General features: G+C 41.1%; 1 protein-coding gene across 1 annotated transcript in view; it reads left to right on the top strand.

Annotated features, from left to right (window-relative positions):
* Window positions 1-10,929: 10,929 nt before the first annotated feature.
* CRYBG3 (crystallin beta-gamma domain containing 3) overlaps window positions 10,930-24,843 on the top strand; it is an 82,823-nt gene continuing 68,909 nt past the window's right edge. Inside the window, exons 1-2 of the mRNA XM_083885062.1 lie at window positions 10,930-11,052; window positions 24,720-24,798. Coding sequence (XP_083741188.1) covers window positions 10,952-11,052; window positions 24,720-24,798 — 180 coding nt within the window. The 5' untranslated portion in view covers window positions 10,930-10,951. The remainder of the gene's footprint in view (window positions 11,053-24,719; window positions 24,799-24,843) is intronic.

Genomic DNA, 24,843 nt, shown 5'->3' on the forward strand with positions numbered 1-24,843 from the left:
CTGCTTCAACCATTAGTTATCTCATACTTTTAGAACATTTGTGATCATTCTGTGAACATAGAACCTCCTGAGGGGATCTCTGTATGTTCACCTCTCCTTCTCCCACCTTGGTGTACAGGCATGAGTATCTAACATCCACAGGTGCTGGAGCCCTGAGTTGCTCTAAAAATGTTGAATTTGGTACAAGGATCACATATTGCACAAAATCCTCATGCATCTGTGCAAAAGGGCTTCTTTGGAGTTGGTTTTTGTGGCTGTCAGACTTCCATGCCATTCTCCCTTTACATTTAGGATGTTCAAGTAATTAATGAGTTCTATCTGGGTGCTCCAGACAGTTTGCATTGACAAGTTCTCTGTGCCTGAGGAACAAAGCAGATAAGGGATTATTCCTTTTTTTTTATCCATGATACTGTAGGTGTGAGCATTAAGTGGTAACTTGAAGTAGAGTGACCAAAAGAAACTCGGGGAATTTGGTCTTTACACCCCACTCAGTGTTTTGTGCTGTTGCTTCTAAGCACACTGCCCACCTATATATTTTTATTAATTTCCTTCAAATATGCCTGGTCAGGGTTAAGACTAACTTAAGACTAGTCTTAGACAGGCTTAAGACTATTTTCAGCTTAAATAGGGTACAGTTGTTTTCACATACAAAATGATAGCTTCTAGCTCTCTTTACTGGGGGGGGGGGGCTATCAGAAAAAATGTGTAAATCCTGATTTTTCTAGCTGTGCCTCTCTAGGACTGAGAACACCAGTCCATGGGAACCTTATGTTTAACTGCTACTTGTAACTATGCTGAGAGCCTGCGTGGCTTCAATACTCCTGGGCAATTTCACATGAAGCAAGGGCAGTTCTAAGTGTGAGGATGTAAATGTAATGGAGCTTCCTTTTAATCTCAACCTTCTAACTGTAATTTCCTTGGGGTGTTTTATTTACTAATATGAAAGATAAGCTGCTGTAAAAGACCAGACATAACAGCTCAGCTTAGTTGTCTGCAGACAGGCATTCTGATGTGGTAATATGTGGAATGGTAAGGTTGCACTTCAGGACTTCTGTAAAACAGCTGTGCAACTGTTTTGGAAAGCAGCTTATCTCTTAGGAGCTTTAACTAGGAAATATCATTTTGTGGGTAATAAGAAGTAAAAGTAGTGCTGATTCAAAATGCTTGTCCTTAAAAGCAAACATTTATTAAGCCAAGAAATGGTGTTTAATCTCAAAAGGGGTGGGGCTGGGGGGAGTTTTTGTTTGTTTGCTTTAAGTTGTAATTGTTTTTAAAGTTTTACTTGGTTGAAATATCTCTCTTTTTGTGATTAATTCCTGTCATCCATTTATTTAGTTCTTTCTGGCCTGCCTCATTCCCATTTTACAGAAACCCTTACAAATCTTGATCATCAACTTTTGTCTGCTTCTTTTAACTTTTGCTGATAACTCTGCTAGTGAAACTTTGTGGCTCCCTTCCCTGTTTTGGTTTTGGGTGGGTTTTGTTGAGCAACAAAATTAATAATGAGAGAAGGTCACAGAAGACAGCAATAAAAAAGCAAAAAAGGGTGCTACCAAGAAAGTGAAAGCTCCAACTCTCCTCTATCAGAAAAGTCAGGAAAGTTTGCTTTCAAAGGTTAATTTGATATACCCTGACCCTTTTTTATTATTTTTCACTACTTAAATTTTAAAATGCACTGTTACTATGTAAACCTAATATTGCGTGTAATAGCTAATCAGAGTTCAGAATTTAAAATGCTCTCTTGTAACAAATGCCAAGTGTTTTTAGTAATATTTTGTAACCATCCTTTGGTTCAAGGCTCTGTAGCTCCTGTCACAGTAAGTTACATCAGGGAAGCATCTGTGTTTGTGTGAACCAGCACTTTGTAATTAATTTGTCACTGTTCAGTCAGTTGGATTTACCACTTAATTGGTTGCATTTTCCTGGCCATATGAAATTGCTGCTCTCACAAGTACAGCATGTACGTGATAATGTACTGTTCTCCTTCAGTGGGTGTCAGGCTCTCACCATGCAAATCAGCCAGCTTTGCTTTTCCCACTCTTCTAACGTGACAGCATGAAACCCCCTCCCACTACTCTTTTTCAATGTCTCTTGTCTACCATTAAATGATCTTGTGTTCTCCAAACTGTTTACCAGGAGATGGACTCAATTGTATTGCAATCATATTACTTGGGCACCAGCTCAAAAGGGTATGTTTGCAATTTCTCTGGATTCAGGGAACACCTTTGAAGAACAGGGTAACTTGTGTAGTAAAAGAAGTGTAAATCTAGCAACTTCATGCTAGGCAGTCTTTTGGCAAACAACGTTGTCTTTGAAGATCAGTAAGTAGATTGAAGTAACAAGATAATTACTGAACCAAATTTACTTTGCTGAAGAGTTGCCTAAAAGTTCACAATAAAGGGAAAAAAAGACAGTAAGGGAAGATTTAAAAAATCAAGGAAATTGGCGTGTTTGTAGGAAATCTCTTTGGGCTGGAGTCATGGTAATGAATATTAAAGAAACCTAAGCCTCCTGAGGCTCAGTGAGGTAACCATGATAAATGATTGAAGTGGATGCTTGGCAATACAGACTAATGAGAGCAGCCCCATCAAACTGCTTTTACAGAGCAAAGAGAGCTGGTGCTGAGAGCCTGATGTGCAAATCTGTGTGGCCTCAGTTTCCTTCAGCCTGAGCCTTTCCAGGGGCTTCTCAGTCCTTGGAGCACACTGTGCACTCTCGGCTTTGCGGTGTAGTTTCATCCAAAAAGAATTCAGTTCGTGTCCTCCCAGCCAACTCTGCGATGTAAACAAAAGCCCTGTTAGTGAGGATTATCTTTAAAATACCCTTGTGACCTGAATTAATGCACCAATGGAGGCTTGCCTGTAAAACTTAAGAGGGAAACAATCCCAAAGTTTTCAAACCATGGGGTTGAAACCATGTGAAAGAACAGCAGAACTTGGCAAGAGGTCCCCACAAGCCAAGGTTCCCCAGGAATAATGCCAGTGAAATATTTAGGAAAAATACAAGTTTGCAGTATGCTTCACTTGGAACTGGGAAAGTTTATTCCGCAAATACAGGATATAACCATTGGACAGGGATTAAGGGGTAACACTTCCAACTTGAAGGAAATGGCATATTGTCACTTGTGAAAAACAGGCACTCATGAGTAAATAATAATAAATATTAAAATCTGTATGTCAATAATAAAAGAGTTGTCTGTTAGACATCACTGCTGTTCTTGGCATCGTCTGTATTTATGATCACACAGGTTTAAAGGTGTTACTAGGAAAAGAACCTTGCAATCTTTTTTTTCCTAAAATATCACTCTGCAAGTAAATCTCTCTTAGTTTTAAGCACCACCATTTGTTAGCATAAACTGAAAAGAAAAAAACTGTCTAAAAATTGATGTAATGAGTAACAAATGGAATCAATGAACCAGAAAGTGGATGTTGTTTTCAGTGATAGCAATATTCCAAGGATTTTGTTCATCATATATTACATCATCAGTGGATTACATTAAAGCATCTTGGACCCAATTTAACATTGTTATCTGTGAGGTGATGTTGTTGGCCAGTCATTAATTCTTGCTTTAAAGGAGTAAGGGCTGGTGAAGGGTTTATTTTCAAGGGTGGAATATTTCTGCTGGGAAAGGCGGTGCTTTTCTCTTGTAGTACTTCTTTTTATTCCCTCTTCGCCCCCCTTTTTTGAGGTGATCTTTTACATCCTTGGGTAGTTTTCAACAGGGAAGTGTTACTCTGGTTTGAGATGCCTAGAACCTATGCATAATTGTTTTCTAAATCTGCTGCTAAGCTTTAAATCAAGAGCAAGTTAATGCTCTAAAAATTTTTTGGCAGCAGTTTCAAAGTAAATTGATCTATAAACTAATCCAATCTAGTGGTTAGAAAGTATTGCTGTATTTTGCAATTAAGTTTTGAGTCTTATTATTTCTTTCATTGGTACCATTATAAAATAAGACCAATCACTATTATGTTAGAAAACAATTGCAGAACAGCCACTTCAGTGCTGACTTACCAATATTATTATTTGTACATATAATAATATAATAAAGCTATGTTGTAGCTTTGAAGTTCCTGGAAATTAAAAGATATATAGGCAAAATCAAGTCATTCAGGTTGTAAGAATATTTTTAAGTACCAAATTTCCTTTTTACCCATTCCATAACTGTTAAAGTACTACTTAAAGAACTACTTAGTTCTCTGTCTACCCTAATATGTCATGCAATGATTTTAAAAAGCATTAAACCCTCCTCTTTTTGTGGGTAATAAGTCCCATGCTTTCCTTGAGGTGTGTGTTCTGTCATCATGTCAGATAATGCATTTAAGTAAGTCCTTAATTGATGCAGAATACAAACTATCTGTGTGATTTCTTAAAGGCTGTAGCAATGCCTAAGTTGGGAAGTGGATGACAGGTGATCTGATACTGGCATCAGACTGAATAAGAATACTTCAATAAGTTCCTAATATAAAGAAAAATTGACAGCTTTATCCAGAGAATTGATTTAGCACAGAGATAATGTGAGCCTTTATTTTCAGCAGCAGTTCAGCACACCCTGAAAACTGGAAAACACAGAGTACTGCTACTATTTATGAACTACACTAAGTGCATTCTATGAAATACCATCTTCCATTGTAGAGAAACCCCTTTAGTCCTCTTAGTCATATTTTATTTGACCAGAGCTGTGCATTAAATACAGAAAATATTTCTAAAGAACAACATCAGATAAAAAGACTGTTTCAGGCTCATATCCCCATTAGCCAGGCATTTCCTTGTGATGGCATTTACTTTGCTGAAAAAGCTTTTCTGCCTTGACTTTACTAACAATGAATGCTTGAGTGAGGAAACGTGGATTACTCAGAATTTTTGTTCTGGGGTATTAAAAGAAATCTTCTTTTTCCTATTAAAGGTTTTGTTGTGTTGGGCTTAAAAAGGAGAGAAAAAAAAAAAAAAGTGTGTGTGTGAGGGGTCAGTTATGCTGTTACCCAGCTAACCAGGCAAAGTCTGATCAATGGTCAGTTGAATTCTTACTAACTTGGCCTTTAAGATTCCTTTCTTACCCTTTTTCTGTGTGTTACACAGATTGTTTACTGTTATGCAGAACTTGTGTGCCAAGAATTAGACTCTGTTTTTCTGTTTGTTCTGTAATAAGACTGAAGTATTTTCTCCCTGTTTGGAATAACTTATGGATATAATTTGCATACATAAGAAAATGTCTCTTCTTTGTTTTCTCTCTCTCTGTTTTTTTAATTTCTTACTGGAAGCTTAAATGGAGAGGAAAATAAGTTGTTCCATGAAACCAGATGGGAATCTGCAACATTAGCAGCCAAAAGTTCTTATGATCCTGTTTGGCTCAATGCATAAGAATTCTGCTTGTTAGAGACTGGTGTACTTAGAGTCATTTTTATATACAGAATATTTTGCAGTGTATTTCTCCAGGCACTAAAGATGATTATTCCTTTCAGAATACACTTATACACATGCCCAGTGTGAATGTGGTAAGGGGTTACTTTATATATATATATGTGTGTGTATTCTAATTTTCAAACATTTTTAATAATATCTTATAAAGGGTCCAGAATACTGGGTTAAAAAAAAGTCTGTGTTGTGAAATCCAGCAGGAAAGACAAGGAGTGGCATTGGTGTATCTGCAGTCAGTGGTTCTAGGAAGGCTCGGGGTCCAGGGACATGTTTTGGGAAATCTTTGAAAGGTAGTTGAGAAAGGCAAATCTGCTGTCCAGAGGCTTAAATTTACTGTACATAGGCTTGTACCACAAATTAAAACTGCCTAGTAAGCTGCAAATTTAAAAATGTACTTTTATGTACATGCATGGAAATATGGTAAGCCCATTAGAATAGTAATTTGATTTTATATTTGAAAGTGTGTAGATTTGTACAGAAAGATGTATATTCATTTTTAACCACACATCTGATATTCAAAAAACATTCTAGGTGGAAAATTGTTAAATTAATTACAATGTATAAGTAGCTGGTAATGTATTTCATGGATTTCTTTTATTTGCATATAAGACACCTCTTTTGAAAGCTCTTGCATTCTTATGAATACTGAATTATTTGTGCTGCTTTTTACACTATCTACAATATATGTCAGAATTTGGATGAAATCAGCTCACTGAAGCACTTGGTTTAAGCACGACTTTTTGTGGAAGGCTGATGGTGAAGAGACAGATTGTCTTAGCAGGTGAGCAGACTCAGAGCAGGATGGTTTTACAGAGACCTCATTAAATGAAGTGCAGACTTTCCTGAGCTCCAGTTAGGGTAGGGTGGTTTGCAGTCATTAACATTGGTAAGAGGACAAGTGAGCTAAATCTTTATTTTGGAATCACACAAGTTTAATTGATATGAGGTGCTGTCAAAAACGTCTTGGGAGCCTCCCAGACAAGCTGTGCTACTCAGCTGAAAGTTGTCCAATCTTTTGTAATTAGGTACATGCATCCCACCACAGTACGAGTCTTCTGAGTGAGTGCTTTTTGTTCCATGCCCAGGTGCAGCAAAAGTCTGCTTTAAGAAATATTCTGTAAGTGGGTTGGCAGTTTCTTATTTTGTATGTCACAGTTAGTTTCCCCTTTTAGCACTTTTGCTACTGGGTAGGTGTAAATGTCACTATTTTGCAGGTGAAAAACACATAGAGTGGAAAACAAACAGAAGAAGCTTTCCAAAAAGATGATTTAAAGATTTTAATTCCTGGACTGAACTTTGGCCATAAGTAGCACGGTGTATAAATCTTACCCAAAATAATAAAGAACACAGTTACAGGTCTCAGAAGCTGCTGTTTAACTCCATGAGTAATTTCCAGCTGTCTTCTCCAGACATGAAGGCATTTGAACAATAGCAGCTGGCCATGTGGCTGCCTTTTAAACCATTTTCAGTAAATCAAATGGAGGAACTGTGTGTTTACAGTTAAAGGATGAGGATTGTTGGAAGCTGCACAGCACATACTTTACAGCAGGAGGTCATGGCTAGATAGAAAATAATCCTAGAAATCCTTACTAACATCCTTCATCTGTGTAATAACATAGCCAAGACCCAACTCTTCCATTCTGTTGGTCAGATTTCATTTTAAAGTATAGATTAGAGATTTCAAAGTCATCAGTATTTGTTTCAACATCTGGATTACGAACACTGTGAAAAATGGCTAGGAATATTACACACCATGACTCCTTTATGTGTATTTATTAATTCATGGTCTCATGGCACCAATTCAGAACCTTGCCATAACAGATTATAGGCTGGAAAGGAAAGAGAGGTGAGGGCCTGTTCATTATTAAAATACTGATGCTATTTATGCCACATCTGCCTGCAGAGATGTTCTGTAAGAGCCTGGAAAATGGGAGTTCTTATTAACAAGCAAAAGTAGCAGAGCTATATAAAATATCTTGATAAATAAATGCATGTATGAAATGGAAAACTGAACTTTGCTTTTGCATAGCAGAGTTGCACCTCAAAATGTAAGAGCACTTCCTACTGTAGTGGTCTAACAATGGAAACAGTTCGAGGGTGTTGTTTTCATTTAATAGTTGTGTGAAATGTGCTTGCAGGCAAAATGTTTCCTTTGGAGGTTTTAAGACTACATTTCTCCCCTAGTTATTACTTTAATGTATCAGGAAAGTTTTAAAAGAAGGGTGTGAAAGGACAGCTCCTGCTAAACCAGCGTGATGGAAATTTGCTTTCCTTTTTGGTATCCAAACAAAACAAAAGATTTGACTCAAGATTTTAAGGAGCCATAAAAAGGAGGAAATTCAAAAAGCACAATTAAAATTTCACCATCTGCTCACTCTAAATCAGCAAAGAGAAGGGGGAGGTTTCCCTTCTGCACAACCATTATAATCAGAATTGCAGTAGAAAAACTAAGTGGATGCGGAATAGGCACAGCACTCTCCCTTCTCTTACTCGACATTCAAGTGACACTCTGGGCAGGATGAATTATGAAAAAAATGTATTGAGAGCCCCTGCTTGACATTTTCCTCTTCTGTGCAATTCTATCCCTCTGCAAGTGTGTTTTAATGGTTTCTCCGTGCCTTTGGTGTTGCCGTGTTACCTCATGTGGGCCACATGTGAGCACTTTAATGTGAGGCGGAAAGGAACCTGTTTGCCCCATCTGTTTGGGCTTGCACGTGTTGGTGCTGCTGTTAATGCTGGCAGCTGTGCTAATGTGTGAGGCCACCTGCCACATGGCATATACTGCAGCTTTGGGTAAAAAGCCTCCCTTTCCCCTTTTGCTGGAGGTGTAGGTGGCTAAATTTGAGTTCCTCTTTTATTATTTTAAATGGGTCAAAACTATTTACTCTTAGGTCATGTGATACTCAATTACTCCAGGGTACAAAAAAAAAACCAGAAAGAGATTCTCTAACCTGTGCCATGTTCATCTTTTATATTGATACAGTTTTAGTGTGTTGATTAGTTTTAATATTTTCATTATTTGCCTGCAGTACAACTGTCATTTGGTACATTCCTGCATCTTCTGCTTTTAGGAGGAACAGATTTGAGCACAAAATGTTACTGTTCGGGATTAGCATTTCTGATTAGGTTGGCTCTTTGTTCTTGGACAAGCAGAGCCCTGGTAATGCTTCGTGGTGGCCTGAGGTGCCCCTCTGGGCACATGTGGACAGCCTTTGGATGCAGCAAGGTGTTCTGACTGCCTCTGCCTCTGTGTGCAAACCACTCACCATATTATACTTAACTACATCCTGAGGTGATTACGAGGATTAATTAATGCTTAAAGCCTTTGAAGACACCGGATGCTTTATAAATGCTAATTATTATATTCAGGTTTGCTACAGCTTAGGGATTAGATCTTACTTAAGCAATAGGTAGGGAAGCTGTGAGAAGTATGTGGCAAAGAAGAATTAAAATTAATAAACAGTCATGGAGAGCCTAAGCCTCCCTGCAGCCTGTTTGTGCAGTCCTAATAAATTGCCACTTTTCTAATTTGGTTTTGGAGTATAATTACTTCTATTTTGCATGTCAGAAGGAGCGTCTCCTCTATGATGTTCCACTGGGAGCTGCTGTTACATTTTACAGTTCTAACCCTGATTGCCATTTCTGTGAGAATTGGTGACTATGTGTAGGTACTCCGAAAATGTGGTTTCCTGTTCTCGTCTCTACTGTTCTGGAATGAAACATTTCATGGCTTTGTGCAAAGCTTGGGGCATCTGTATCACTGAGTGAACCGTCTGCTTCTTGTCTGGACACTGAAAACTGGGCAGAACCTTGTGTACTAAGTGCTGGTCCCCTGAGTGAGGTTTGTGGCTGGTTACTATTCTGAGAAAGCTACTTTTTGTAACCTGTGATCCAACCAGCTAGTCCCAGTTCAGACTGGTTAAAAATTTAAGTGCATGTCCAATATCCAGCCGTGTCTGTTTTTAAATTCCATATCAAAGCTATATGAGACATGGACTATACACAGCAGAGCTGTTTGCACATTTCTTAAAGTTTTGTTCATAGCCGAGGTAGGAAAAAGAGGACAGAAAAGCAGACAGTAAGTTTTTTTTCAGGCTGTTTTGTTGCTGCTGCTCTGCAGATGGGCCTAGAGTATCAGCTTCATATCTGCCTGTCACAATGACACAGTGGTTAAGAAAGAGAATCAAGGTGAAAAAATGGAAAAAACCTTACAGAAGAGAGGTGATCGCTTGGCACAGGTTACCCAGAGACCTTGGAGTTGGAGATACTCAAAAGCCATCACGACACAGTCCTGGGCAATCTGCTCCAGCTGGTCCTAGTTGAGCAGAGGATTGCACCGGGTGACTTCCTAACGTCCTCTCCAACCTCATTCATTCCACAGCTCTGTGAGATGGCACAAAGCAAAAAGGAGCTGATAGAAAGGTGTAAGATGGAGGCTGCCACAAAGAACAGCAGAGGTGCTCACAAAGATGAGAAAGTGTGGTTCTGAATTTAAAATCCTTGCGTCAAAGTTGGTCTGTTTTACCAGCAACCCGCACTGTGAATTATTAAGGTTTTGTGCATCACCTCGATCTATGAAATGAGGATAGTATTTGTCACTGTGCTGTTGCAATGGCAAGGTCATCTGTAGGTATAGTTTGATGTTAAGTCAAGGGTGGCCACAACTCTCAGAGGGAGAAAGAAAAATGAAGGGTTTGGTATCAAAAAGTTTAAAATCAAACAAAAGACTAAACCAAACTCCTTTCTAGGAAGTAAACTTTTTAAAAGGCAGGAGAACCCCTTTCTTCCAAGCCACTTTCCATCAGTAAGTGTGGTCTGGACTTACCCTCAAGTGGCAGAGAGAGGGGAGAGGTGAAGCCCCAGCCGCTGCTGCCGTGTACCTTTGTTGGATGCCAATGTTTAAGCGCTGGGCAGCTGTAATGTTGTGGCACAGATGTTGTGTGCGCCCGGGACAGCGCGAACCCAACTCCTGACTGTGCATGGACAAAGAGTGCGGGACCTCAAAGCTGGCCCGGCTTACAAAGCAGTACGCTGGCGGTGGCGTTTACTGTCAGGACTGTAGATTCTCAAGGCTGCCTAACCTTTTTTTTCAGAGGTTTTGTTTGTTTGCTTGCTTGTTGTTTGGGTTCTTTTCTACCTCTGATCTTTTCTCTTTGTTCACGCTAATTATGAACCATTAACTTAAATACAAACCAAAAAAAGGCAACAAACCCAAACCAAACACAACGCGGTCCCCTCCCGGCGCGGGGGCGGCGGGCAGCGAGCAGCAATCCCTCCCCTCCGCGGCCATCGCTTCTCTGCCGCGGCTCCCCCTCTCCTCCCGCCACAGCCACCCCCCGGCTCCGAGCGCGGCTCTCCGGGCCGGGCCCGCCCCGCGGGCGGCAGGGCAGGGCAGGGGCGGGGAGCGGAGCGGAGCGGCGGCTCCTCCCCGGGGCGGAGGGACGCGCTCGCCGCCTCCCGCCCGCCGCCGCCGCGGAGATTCGGTGCCGGGCGGCTGCTGGCGGCGTCTCCCGTCCCGTCCCGTCCGCTCCCGGGGATGTCCGGCGGGGGCAGCCGGCGGCGGGCCGGCCCCTCCTGGCACAGCACTTTCTCTCGCTTCTTCTCCAGGAGCCCATCCGGGGAGGGGGCGGCCAACAGGTACGCGGGGCGCGGGGCGGCGCGGTGCCAGCTGCGCGGCCGGGGACACCGGGGGACATCGGGGGGCACCGGGGGCCGAGCGGGGCCGCGGTCCGTGTTGCGGCAGCGGCGGGCGGCGGGGCGGCGGGAGGAAGCCGGCGCTCACCGCAGGGAGCCCGCGCGTCCCCGGGCTGGGGGCGGCTCCCGGGAGAGCCCGGAGCGGGCCGGGGGCGCGGGGACAGCAGCTGCTGCCGCCCTGGCCGGGAAGGGCGGGCTGTCCGGGCAGCGCTGGCTGCGGGCACGGCTCCTGCTGCCGCCGGGCCGGGGCACTCGGGGCTCCCCGGGAGGCGCATCGGGCACCCGCGGCCCCGCCCGGGGAACCCGCCGGGAACAGCGCATCCCGAGGCTCCCCCTCCTGAGGCCGCGCTCAGCCCAGTCCTGCCGCCCGCGTCCGAGCCCTTTCCTCGGGGACTGAGAGCAGGGCAGGGCGCCGAGGGCTTCGAGGGTTCTGCTTGTTCGTTTTTCCTTTTCGGTTTTCACGCTGAAAGTTTTCTTTTGGGCTGGTGTAAATCGGGCGTTAATGCAACATAAATATTACTGGTGTGTTTAAGTCTCAATGCAAAATTTGTGGTTTATGGAAACTTGGTTATTAGTATTTTGTTTTAGTGCAGGGAGACTTTACAAGATGAAAAGGTTTGGAAACTTCTTGTGTGTTTGTTCCTCTTCCTTTTTTTTTTTCTTTTTTTTTTTTTTCCTTTCTTTTTTCTGGTGGCTGATTTCTGTCTGTAAGTAGGAAAGAAGCACAGATAAGTTTCCTTCAGTTCCTCAGGCAGCCTCGTTGTCGGCCAAGTTAATGAGCATATTTTTGTGGTGAAAAGGTGTTAACTGCCGAGGCCTTACTTCCTCGGGTGTAGTATTTAGTTTTTGCTTTTAACATGTTGGTTTTAATCTGAGTCATTCTTGATAGGGTATAGGTTTGTGTTCAAACTGACAGACAGTAAATGCAGTTTAATCAGATAGACAGTGGCTACCGCTGTAGTTCTTTCAGTGAAAAGCTTTAGGATCTTGCATTGCAGGTTCTCAGCAATCATGGAAAATAGAAGAGCCTATTGCTCTCTTACACTGACCATCTTAAGCAGTCTCATAAATGCGCCCTGAGGATTTTTTAACTTTGGGGGGTTTATTTTACTGTAAGCAGTTGACAGTACACCGTCAAGGATCCCCTGGTCTTTTATTCGCAGAAAACGTTGCTTTTTTATTTCGTGGAAAATAGAAATTGGGAGCAAGGCTGCTGAATCAAGGACATCTTTACAACTGCTGGAATAGCCTGGCTGTTTTGTCTGGCGAGGGTGGTGAGATATGGGAGAAGGCAAAGGTTTGTATCCGGCTGAGGACCTGGAGAGGCAATAGGACAGGTTTCGTGGGATGACACCTGGCCAGCAACCTACAGCTGTGGTTTGGGATAAACAAAAAAGCCTAGCGGTCACCTTGGTAAGGAGGAGAGTGATGCCACTTCAGCGGTTAGTGCACTAAAAGGCCCATCTGTAGGTAGCACTCATGGTAGACCAACTCCACTTAACTTGGGGCCGCAGTCTAATCTCTATCCCAATCACAGTTTCATTTCCTGCAGCCAGGAGCCTTTTCTTCATTTGGAAGCTGGGACAGTCCACAGGTATGGAAAGGCTCCGGGCCTTGGCCTGGCTGTTGAACTCCTGACGAGATTCCCTGCAGGGTGGTGGCCGCGGCTCCTTCCTGGAGCGGAGGCAAGCGACAGCCCTGGCCATCCCGAGGCCCATTCGGTATGTTAAGGAGCTTTTCCTTGTCGTGCCGGGCTGGCTGCAGCGTGGCACGCTAGTCAGGAATGCTGACGTTCTCGTCTTTGGTTTCCACTGGCAGCCTTCTTCGCAGATTAGCGTAATTGCATACATCGCCCCGGCCAGGCTGGGATGGATGGGTGCCGCAGGTTCGCTCCCCGTGTTTGTTTAGCCAGCTCGGAGTGGATGGCTGAACACAGCCCCAGTGCCAGGAGGGGGACCAGGGCTGCCCTGGGTGGTGGGTGTGAAGGTGTGGAGTGCGTGGGCGAGCCGGGGAATGCAGCCTTTGTGAAGGGCTGTGAGAAATGTGTGCACCGGCACGGCTTCGCCTTCAGGCTATCGGTAGGATGTGTGTTGGAACCAGACCAAGTTTGATATATACATATCTATATCTCATATAGAAACTTTTCCGTGGAGGTATTTTACTTACTGATGGGTTTCAGAAAAGTGCAAGACCTAAGTAAAGGGGGCTGGAGGGAGAGCAGTATATCACACTGTGTGCCTGCACTCACCTCTGGAGATGTGCATCACACTTGATGCCTCTGCAGAATGTGATGGTTTCCTAAGTTTTAAAAGCATGCAGAAATGAGCCTTTGTCCATCCAAAGGTCATTCTCCATCTGCTCCCGCAAATTAGGCAGTGGTGGGTGGCTGGAAGTTGCCAACCTTACTTCCCCTGTGAGCAGAGCTGCCCTCTTGCTCCAGACCCTGTTTAGATTTACTTGTAAAAACCACAAGAACCAAAACCCAAACCTACCTTGACCCTGGGTTTAAAATGGGAGGAAGGGGGTGAGGGGAGTTACATAGTTTGTTAATCAGTGTCTTAGACTTTTCTGAGAACCTCATTTGACAAAAAGCTTATGTTAATAACTTGCCCTTACAGCAATTTGTAGATCTGATGAGTGTGAGACTCGCTGGAGACTTGCTTGTGGAAAAAATAGGGTGCCCAGGTTAGTTGCAAGTTTTGTGGTAGTGAAAAGCAAGCACATCCCTTAAGAGTTCACTTGGCTTTGACATAAAATGTACCCAAATGGAAAGTGTCTCCCACCTTAAGTGTGTTTCGAGAGCTGGGGCTGCTTTGAATGGCTTCAGTGCTCTTCATCCCAGGTCTTTGTCATTGACTTCCATCAAAGGCAGTCATTATGCTGTAGTGGACTGTTTGCTGTTTTCAATAATACACAATTGGTTATTGGTTACCACAGTGTTAGTCCTGGAGAAGTCTAAATCCCGAGGGTGACAAAACCCAATTACATTTTCACTATTCTAATAGAAGTCTCATGATTTTAATTTTTTTTTTTACTAATGAAAGTATCTTTAGTCCATCTGCAAGAAGACACAGCTTTTACACAGTAAGTCTACACTGTGGATGGTAATCATTCTTTTCCAAATAAATGTGACTTTTTCAGGGGGATGTGACACTTTTTACTGAGTGTTAAGTGTTTAAAGGACATCAAAATGTCCTTTAAACTATGGGTGCATTTTATTAGTTATTCCATGCAGTGTTTAGCAGGTTCATTTCAGATTTTTCTTTTTCCCTCCAAGTGCTGTTGGCTGGTCACAGAACTACCAGTGCAAGTTTGGTTTGTCAGGATATTTTGTCTGCATTGCTGAAGGGACACCAAACAGGGAAAAGCAGTCTTTTATCTGGTTTAGAAGGATTCTGAGGGGGCTGATTTATTTGTTGGGTTTTTTTCGGGCCGAGATTTTGTTCATCCATTCATCCATTAATATCTTACTGAGAGCTTTCAGAGATGAAGAACTTTGTTTATTCTGCCTGAGGAGAGATTAGAGAGTCTTTTTCTTCCTTTGGGACTGCCAGTCATTGTTCCTGTTTACAAAGAACATGTATTTTTGTAGTTGTAAAAACTGTGCATTTGAGGGACTGCTGGAAAATGATGGAAAAGGGAGTAATAAATTTCAAACCTAGTTCTTCTGAAATTGCTGCCTCCTGGCTGAGCTTGATTCAGATACCGTTGGCATCTTTGAAGAAATCCATTGTCTGCTGGAAAAATGAGTCTCTGCTTTCTAATAAACAACCTTTTACTTTCAAAAGCCAGAGCAGGATTCTTTGTTGCTAAAATTTAGCTTATTATGAGTCTACAGGAGGGATGGATGGTGGTTTGTGGAACCAGCAAGGGTAATGCTTCAACCATATAGAAGGATTCAAATTAGATTTGCCTAAGTGAGGTGCATTATGAAAATTTTCTATACATTTGTTAATTTGGGGTTTCGTTCTTGCATTTTTGCTTCCAAGATTTTTCCATTATGGCTTCCGTTGCAGGATAATTCAAAATAGTATGAAAGGCCCTGATCCAGCAGGGTACCAAAGGGGTTGCCTATAATTAAGCAGGTAAATAGTTCTGTGCACTCTAGTGGAACTGCCTGCTTGCTCAGAACGAGGCACATACTTGGATGTCTCGTGGGACTGAGACCAGGAGGAGCAGGGCCAGCAGCTGGCCATGTGTGTGAGAGACATTTCCTGAAGGAAATGTTACTAGAACCTTAATTATAATAGAAGCGCTCCTTGGGAGAAACAAAGCAACGGGTTTTTTTCCACTATTTTAAATGTTAACAGCTTTGTCTCCTTTTCCAGTTGTTGGCATAAGTGCCAGAGTTAATGCAGAAATATTTCCAAAACAGCTACAAGTCTGTGGTTTTAAGGAACAGTTTTGCAAAGACGAAAACTCCTTCCTTGGTCTTCTCCTCTAGTGAACAAAAGGCTCCCAGGTGGAAAAAAAATTAAGATTCCAAAACGTGTTGCTGTAGGGATTGTATTTCTAATTATTGTAACTTCTTAAAAGGGTGGAAACCCAGCTACTGCTTTTAATTTCTGAGGGGCTTTTGGATTTTATACAGTTTGGTTAGTATATACTGTTGTACTTGCAGACAGTAGCACAGCACTGGATGGCTCAGGCTTTAACTGAATTCTTCTGGTATATTCATTTTCATTTCTAATATAATTTTTATCTGTTCTAACTGGCTTTGCAGTGTCACTTTTGAAGACTTAAGGTTGGAAATGTTGGCTTCCTTACTCATTTTACTTTCTCATGTCAGTTTCCAGACACGAGATGTAGTCTCCAATGATGTTGTGTGATTTCATGACTTGCCTTATTTTGAAATAGAATGCTGTTTTTCTGAATGTTCCACTGCTTCTTAAGTTGATAAAATATTTTTCCAAAGGCAGTGTATCTGCTTAAGCAGTTTGGAGGTCTTGAGGCCTGAGTGTGTTAACACCTTGGGGATCTGCACTTCACCCATGGACAGTGTTGTGTTGGGAGAAAATGTAGGCAGAAGTTATTTCTTGGGAGCACACGAGCAGAGAAGGCAGAAAGAATTGCAGTGATAACATACTTTTATTTTAATCATCAGTTACAGGCTGCAAATTTGGCCATAAAGCTTATTTTGATAGAAATGGAAAATGCATTCCTTCAGAGCAAAAGAGGGGACTTTGGTGTCTGTAGGATGGTTCCCAGTGTTTTTTTTGTGATGGGAGTTGGGGATGGGAGTTCTGGGGAGTATTTTCTCGGGTTTTAATAGTTGCCCTTATAACTCTACCAAAAGTTTTCTCCTCCAGCCTGACTAGAAGAGCTCGCTGCATTTTACTGGTGACACCAGTCTCTCTTGCTTGTTTTTTCTGGGATGCTCATTCTTAATGAACCTTTTTGAAATTCTGGTAGGCTCTGTTCATCAGTACAACAGTTGCGGCTGCTTTAAGGCTGCCCTGGATTACTTATTTTTTTAAAGCATCTCCTATTTTTATGCCATTTTGTAAGTACCACTGTTGATCCCCCACCCTGCAAACATACCCTTTGGAAACACTTCTATTCCCTTTAATTCGATAAATGTAACCTTAATAAATAGTTTGTAAATCTATTTGTGATGTTGTACGAAGTGTTTGTGTTGGTGACCAGTAACATATCTGTGTCATAGGAATGCTGGAAACTGTCTAACCGATCAGACTGGCAAATAGAGAGCAGATTCCACAGCAGTGTTGGTTACTACGCCTGACAGATGCCAGAAGAAAAACCTTGATGTAATCTGGTATAATCGCACTGCCCAATATTGGAGTAAGCTCTGCTCAGGAACATTTATATTTCTTTCTCCAGCCTTTGTAGGGCTGTTCCCTTCCCTCACATGTAAAACGGATTAAGTTATTTAGCAAGGGTCATCATATTTATTTCACTTAGTTCTACCCTTTAAACTTAAAGGTATATGTTCAGTCTAATGACATGGTTTGGTTCTTGAACTTTTTTCATGTAAACTTTCAGTGTAAAATGTGGCCTATCTGCAATTTTTCTGACGTATGTATTTTCCATTATAGCTTTCGTTGCTCATTTTTGTCTTTATTTAATACTAACACACATTGTGTAGCTGATACAAACCATGCAACTGATATAAACCATGCAACACAGCACTGCTATTGCAGAATGTGAAGCTTTGCTGCACAAGCAAAGAACAGTATGTAAATTAGCAGCAGAAACAGGTCTGAGAGGAAAAATTGTTTCAGTTAAAACAATCTAAATTGCTTATTGCTGTCTGTAATCAAACCAGTTTCAAAATGAGGATAGTTTAATTGAATATAATACATCTTGTGCTATTTCAAGACTTAAATTAATCAGCAATTGTAACACTTCTGCCTTAGTTCCCTGGCTCCATTTTCTCCTTTCTCACCTTTCTCTGCTTTCTTTTCCTCTTCCTCCGTTTCCCTTCTGTATTTGTTTTAAATGAAATAGCAGCTTTGCTTTCCTTTGACCTTCCAATTTCAGACTCAATAACTTGTTTTTATAATTACCATTTGTCTTAATGTCTTTGATTCTTCTCCCCTATGTGTGTGGCCTTAGCTTAAGCACAGAAATAGCAGCCAGAAACTTCACATTCAGATTTCTGTGCAAAATTCTTCCTCTCTCTTTAAGACAAGCTCCAACAGCCTTACCAGAGACTAGAGGCAGATTTTGTCACTGCTGCTGCTTTTTGGTTTCCCAAGAAGTGTGTTAGCCTGGGAATCTTGCTGAGAAGTTCGCTGGAAATTTTTTTATTCCGGAGCTTTTTGGGAAAAGGCAACATTGTGGTTTTGGGGGGAGGGAAACCGGAGAGGTTTTAATTCATTTAATTCGTTGGGGTACTTTTCTTCTAAAATGCTAGTGTCTTTATTTTCTGTTAAATACTAACATATTTTAGCTGTCAATTGATGGGCAAGCCAATTTTTTGCATTCAGTTGATTTTCTCACATCTTACTACCTCTGAGCTTTACAGTAATATTTTCCTTTCAGTTAATTTAACAAGTGGCTACTGTAACCTTGCGTATATTCCTCAAGGTACATGCTGGAAGTTTGACTCTTAAAAATTTGACTTTTTAGATGAAGTTCTAATAGTTCTCCTGACTGCACAGCACACAAATGGCTTCACAAGTGTGATGACAGTGCCTAGAGGAAGGTGCTTCCCTTTAAAGTCTTTTTTATTTAGTTGGATTAAAAGGGAACGATACAAAAATTGATTTACTAAGTCTCCCAGGCGACCTGAGAAGTTAATAAACACGGTATTGATTGTAACATCACTAAAAGCTGCGAGTTGTCAAGATCAGTTTTGTTCATGAGATTACAGCTTCCCTTGACAAACTGCTGAATATATCATCCTTAGATGCTTAAGAGCTGGCACAGATGCCCCACTTAAAATATTTGCAAGTGTAATAACAGCAGGCTAAAACTCAGCATACAGAGGAATATAAAAAATACAGATGTAATGAATAATTTTCTACTTGATCTGTTTGAAGAAAATGAAAAGGATGTATTTTTGGATCAATCTAATCTCTTCACAGATAATTTAAAAGAGGACAAAACTGTAGCATGTGAAGTTTGCAGATGATTAGGGCAAAAAGTATGGAAATCACCATGTAGATGACACTGGAAGCAAACTAAGTTGTCATGGTTGACAGCCAGTTAAACATGAGCTGCCAAAGTGGTGGCTCAGAGAAGAAAACATGTTTGTCGGGTGTATAAACAACAAGCACATGTATTCTGTGGATTCTTTGGGTACTGCAGTACCGAATCCAGTTTTGGTGTCCAGGATTTATCATGAAAAAGATGCTGGCAAACTGAAAAGAGCTCCAGAACAATTTGATGTCTGGAAAAACCTCCCTCACAGAATAGAGTGAAGTAGCTCAGTGGGTTTTAGTTGTGAAATGACAACTTTAAAGTTTGAGGAATGACTCTGCCTCAAGGAATATAATTGGAAGGGAAATCAGATTTAAGTGTTTTATGTTACAGTAGACCTGTGGCTTCAAGAAGTTATTTGAGACCTTTATAATCTGTCCCACATACATGTAGATTGATTGAGAAATGAGACTTGAATAGTTAAGCCTAATAAGTAGTGAATTTAGTAGTGGTTTACATGGAGAGGTCTTATTTACGAATGTGGTAGTTTTTCCAACGTTTGTTGTTTTTCAACCAAAGCTCATAACTTCTCATCATGTCTTACGGGCTTGACTCAGGTCTCCCATGGTGAAATTTCATAATCTAGATTATTCAGGAGACCAGCTGCAGTAATCATAAGGATCTGTATGGCAAGCAGAGTAACTGGTATATAAATAAAAATATTAATTAAAAAGTCTAATTTTTTTTGCATTCAACTTTTTAATTACCACTTGGAAACTGGAACAAAGAAGAAACCAATACTAAGCAACCTATGGCTCTTTGCAGTTTTATAATAAAATTTTCATTACTTCTGCTGGTTTGTGGATATGGTGTGAGAATTCCTGTAATGTGCTGAAACTTCACTGAAGTCTTGCACATCTATATTTGATGGTATTATTAGACTTGTGGATTTCCACTCATTTACATTCTTCAGGGAGGCTCTTGCACAAATGGATTTTAAAGTACTAGGTGATGAAATCCTTGTTTCAATGTTTCTCCATTGAAATATCCCTTCTGGAAGGTCAGCACTGAACGTGTAACTGTTGGCACAAAGTAAAATTGGAAAGACGTCATGACATCAGAACCACGTGAGGTGTATCTCCCAGAGAGGGATGTTAGGTTTGTTCAGAGAGAAAGGAAAGGCAGGGGTCAGGAGCTGGCATTACACCCCAGAATGCTGAAATACAGAAAGTAAACCTAAGAACCATTTTTGAGGTTGGGCATTGCTTATTTTCTTCCCATTGCAGGTCATCACATTAAATGGTTCTTGAGTTAATCTGAGGAGAAGATGAGTTAAAAACAAACAGTGCCAGCCTTATGTGGCAGCAGGGAGGGTTTGGCTGCTCAGGAAGTCATCTGTCCTTAAGAGAGAGGAAATGGCAAAATGCTGGAGCACTCACCTGTCTGCTTACACATGGACTGCATGAAAAATAAATGCTGGATCCGCCGCCTTGGAAGAGATTTGATTTAAAGCCCTGGGAGAAATAGGGAGGATCAACATCCACGAGTGCTCTGCTAGTGCTGAACTGAAGTTCAGCTTTAGTCAGCTGTCCCCATTTCCTTAAGGGAGTGCCCATTAATTTCCCCCTTCCCAAACAGCAACAGGCTGTCCCTGCCTTCTCCTCATAAAAGGAACCTAAAATATCACAGAAATTACTTTCAGTTTGAAGAGCTCGGCGTGTGGTCGATCTCATCCCAATTTGTGTGTTTGTGCTTTATTATTTGTATGTTTCCTGTAGCTTATTTTTTTTTATCTGTCACAACACATTCACGATCTGCTGCGTGCATAACATGGGTGGGGTGGGTTAATAAAGGAAGAAGGGGACGGGCTTTTAATTTGCAAGTTCTGAGGGATTGTTATGAAGGACAAGGATGGAGGAAGCAGACTTCTCACACCATAGAGAGATGCTGTGAGGGCTTTTTGAAGATGTGATTGTAATTGCCTTGTTCTGTTTTTAGAGGCAGTTGCAAAAGACCTTGAAAGCTGTGTACTTAAATATGCTCCATTAAATTGCTTTTTTTTTTTGTCTTGACTGTAATCCCTCTTGTAATCTCTTTTTGTGTGAGCAGCAATGCAGAATGTGAACATGTCTTGCTCATAAGAATCTCTAACCTCTCTTTCCAAAGTGCAATGATTAAAAACTTGGACCACAAACCTGCTTCTGGACACCACCTGTCCAAGTATTACAGAAAGGTCAAAACAGAGGCAGCAGCAGAGGAACAAAAAGCAATAGAGAATGGCACAAAGAAAGGATTGTTCAGAAGATACAAACGATACCATTCTGTAACTTAAATTTAATCTTGATTAGTTAAAGAATAAGTGTGATGCTAATCAGGTTAGGCATGCTGGCAAGACAGTAGAAAGAGCAGCAAGACAGCTGAGGAGAAGAAATCCCTCTAACCTTCCTCTAAACCTTTGCTAAAGATTAATCCATCTCTGTTGGATGCACTAATACGTAAGAGAAAAAGGAACATCTAGCAGAAATAGCAACAGAAGGGCAGTAGATTACATATCTGAGAGGCTTGGGTGTCTAGAATTAATTGTGACACTGTTGGGTTTTTTTTTTACTATTTCCATGCGCTTTTTTTGCCTTTTTTTTTTTCCTCCCTTTAAATCTGCAAAATGAGAGTAGAATCTGTTTAAATATGTGAACAAGTGGTTGTGACAATTTGTAAATGACTGCCTGGATAGGTAAGAAGCCCTTGGAAGCAAGCTGGCAGAGGTGTTTTCTTTCTTCCTAAAATCTTTTACTCCTTAAAAGCAAAGACGAGTCCATTCAAAACTTGGGTTAGTGGAGGCCTATTTCTGTGTGTATCATGTAACAACAGTAGTTTGTGAAGCTCAGAGGTGAAGATTAATTCATCTTCCTGACTGCACCAGTGTGAAATGCTCTCCTGAGAGGTGGCTGGTCTATCTGTGGGTGGTTAAGCACAAGCCTAACTTTAGGTGTGTTTAATTAGAGATGATATTGGTGGTATCTGCCGTGCCAAAGTGCTCCAGAAAGGCACTGGAAAAGCTTAAAATGCCTTGGAGCCAAACTTCATAAATACAGCTGTAGCCCTAGGTCACAGTGGTGTCATGGATGCAATGATGAGAAGAGGGGAAGCCCTAAAATCTGTCGGGAGTTGTTAGTGGGGATTGCCAAGTTGCATTGTGTGAGGGAAATGAACAGCAGCCAGTAGGTTCTCCAGTCCCAGGCACCTCTGTCTGTGGTGTTTAGGCTGTAAAGGGTAACCTTGCCTCTTTGAGACAGACAAAGCCATTTTATCCTAAACAACCCATGAGGCCTTTGTGCAGCAAGGAGGCTTTTGTGCTGTAAACCCAGAGCTTTTTGTGCTGTAAAACTCAAACCATTTGGTTTCAGTCAGAGATGCATTTAGAACTGGGCCCTGGGTAAGAGGTTCACACCACACCAGCCTCTGTGGTGATGTGAGGGGCAGTGGTTTGTCCTTCTTGTTCCTGCTGAGTGACATTTGTTGCCCCTTCATTGTGCTGTTAGAAGTCACTGCACTGTAAACAGGATCACAGGCTGGATTTTTCCTCAAGGAAACTTCTGCCCCCCCCCCCAGTTTTATCAAAAAATGTTGCCCTACTGAGAGCCCTTTTTGGCTGAGTTAAGGATGTAGAGATAACTGAGGTTGAGGAGGAAGGAGTGGAGATTTCTAAAGCTGGTTCTGCTGACAAAGTCAGCATGCTTGAGGGAACTACACCCTAAAGCAAAAAGTTAAGGAATGTAGAAGCACTAGAATATAAACCATGAAAGGATGTGGGGAAATACTTCCAGAGTTAGGGTTATTTTATGTTGGAAAGGAAAGTCTTGATACTTTTTTTAAAAAACTTGTTGATTTTAAGATGCTTATCTGCTGAATTTCAGTTTTGGCTTGTGTGCTATGGAATTTCTATGGCTAGCTAGAAGAAAGTAATACAGACATGTATTTCAAATATAAGCAAGAAGTAGGAAAATGAAAAAAAGTTTTGAGGAGAAAAACACATGATGTAAAGGGAAGAATATGAGCAAAACAAAGTGATGCAATAATTCAGCACTGGTAATGTATGCTGGCAGGACTTAATGAAAGCAAGGATCTTATTTGTGGTCTGCAGGCCAGTTCCATAAAGAGTGATACACTGAATTTAGGAAGAATGTCTGGTAGACATCAACCTCATTATTCCACTCTTAAGTCCAGGGACTTCCTGTTCATGTCAAATGTATCAGCATCAGGAAAAGCCATGCAGATCTGAGAAGGGTATTTTGGTTTTTAGTTTGTTGTTTTTTTAACCAACAACAGAACAAAAACTGGGAGAGAAAAAATAGGTTATGTACAGAGAAACACTTTTATTAGTGTGCCAGGCTGCCCAGAGTGATTGTGACATCTCCTTCATGAAACACATTAGCAGCAAAAGAAATTAATAGGTCAGAATATTAATTTACTCTGTCTTCCAGGGAGGCAAAGAACAGCCAAGACTTTCTGTCTGATGCTCTCCCTGAAAAAGCATCTTTGTGTTTATGAATGCATTATGAGAGATTACCTAAGGTGATGTGAAAGTACATGGTTTTCGACTTGAAGATGATCTATAAACGGGAGGAAGAAGCTTTTCTTTTGATGTGTCTGAAAAGATGCAAAAGATCTTGAGAAACCTAATTTCAGGAGGGTTCTACTGTCATTTTTATTGGATTCTACTGTAATTTTTATTCAGGGAATGCTGTCTCTGAACAGCTGAGAAGGAAACATATTTAGTCAGTGGCTTTTGTATTTTGTGTGTATATCAGTGTATACTAAATGCAAGTGTCTAATCCACAAAAGGAAGAAAATCTTTCATTTCGGAAGTCTGAGATCTGCTTACCTGTGGTTTACAGTCAGGAGCAATAGGAGTACAGCAGCACTTTAATTCCTTTTCCAAATCCTGGCAGAATTACACCAATCTACTAGTACTTTTTTTTTAAGTTGAAGAGTATTCAGTTCATCTCTTCACATGTGTTCAGAAATAAGAGCTTGTATATTTTTCAGTAGCAAAGTTAAATGTTTAAGACTGGTGAAGAAGGGTATTCAAAGTGATTATGAATTAATTGAAATACTTACATGATAAGTTAGAACAAAGTCATTTTTCTTTGTGTAATGCTACACAATTCAGGAACCGATGTCTGTCATTAACATCACCTAATATTTTCCTTGATAATGTTTTTGCTTTTAAGTTGCTTGTAGCATAAACATTTTTATGAAAATGTTCTGTGCTGGACTGTGTGTGAGGATGGTTCTAAGAACTGGGGTTGAGGGCAGGGAGTTGATTCCCTTCATTCCAAAGATGAACTCTCAAGAAAATGTGAATGAATTTGGTGAGGTTCCCGTAAGGACATGCATGATTTTGGACTTCTGACTTTTAAAATGGAACAGCAGGCATTGCCTTGATACTAAACATGTACCTGTTGTCCCCTTTCTAAAATTTGTTCTGCGTTTGCATGGCCCATTGGGCATGTTCAGTGAAGAGCTGTTCATTGTGGTGGCTGTGATTTGGGATGATTCCACCTGCCACGAGTACATTCCACTTGCTCACAGCCCTCAGGATGGGTTGTGGGGTGTGTCTTGTAGCTGCCAGGTGTGCCAGGTGGTCCTGTGGCAGTGAATGCTGCTGTGGTAGATTATTGTTCAATTACAGTTGGAAAATAATACCCAGGTGTGGAAATCTCGTTATTTTTCAGCTGGAAGAGCTGAAATGCTGTGTGCTGTTTCTGAATGCTTGAGTATTCACCTCTGTATGAGGTGAAGCAGTCATTATGGTTCTGTCTTCAGTGTTTTGGGGTTTGGTTTTTTCAGTTACAATATCTGCAGAGTATGTACTACAGTTTGGAAAATTTGTTTTTCTGTCCTTCTAAGTAAAAGCTCTCTTGTGTTTAAACTGAATGTGTTGGCTCTTGAGAGGATTTTAATAATGCAAGTACTCAACGTTACAAAATATTTTTGTTTTTCAGTTCTGAAAACAAAGGGAGCGAAGCCATAAATTCAAAGAGCAGCCAAAAGGAAAGCACAACTCAGCCTGCACTTTTGAAGGTAAGATTTTTATTGACTAATATTTATTTTAGGTAAAACTTGCCA

Source organism: Zosterops lateralis (genome assembly GCF_965231275.1).
Source record: "Zosterops lateralis genome assembly, chromosome: 2".
NCBI lineage: Eukaryota > Metazoa > Chordata > Aves > Passeriformes > Zosteropidae > Zosterops > Zosterops lateralis.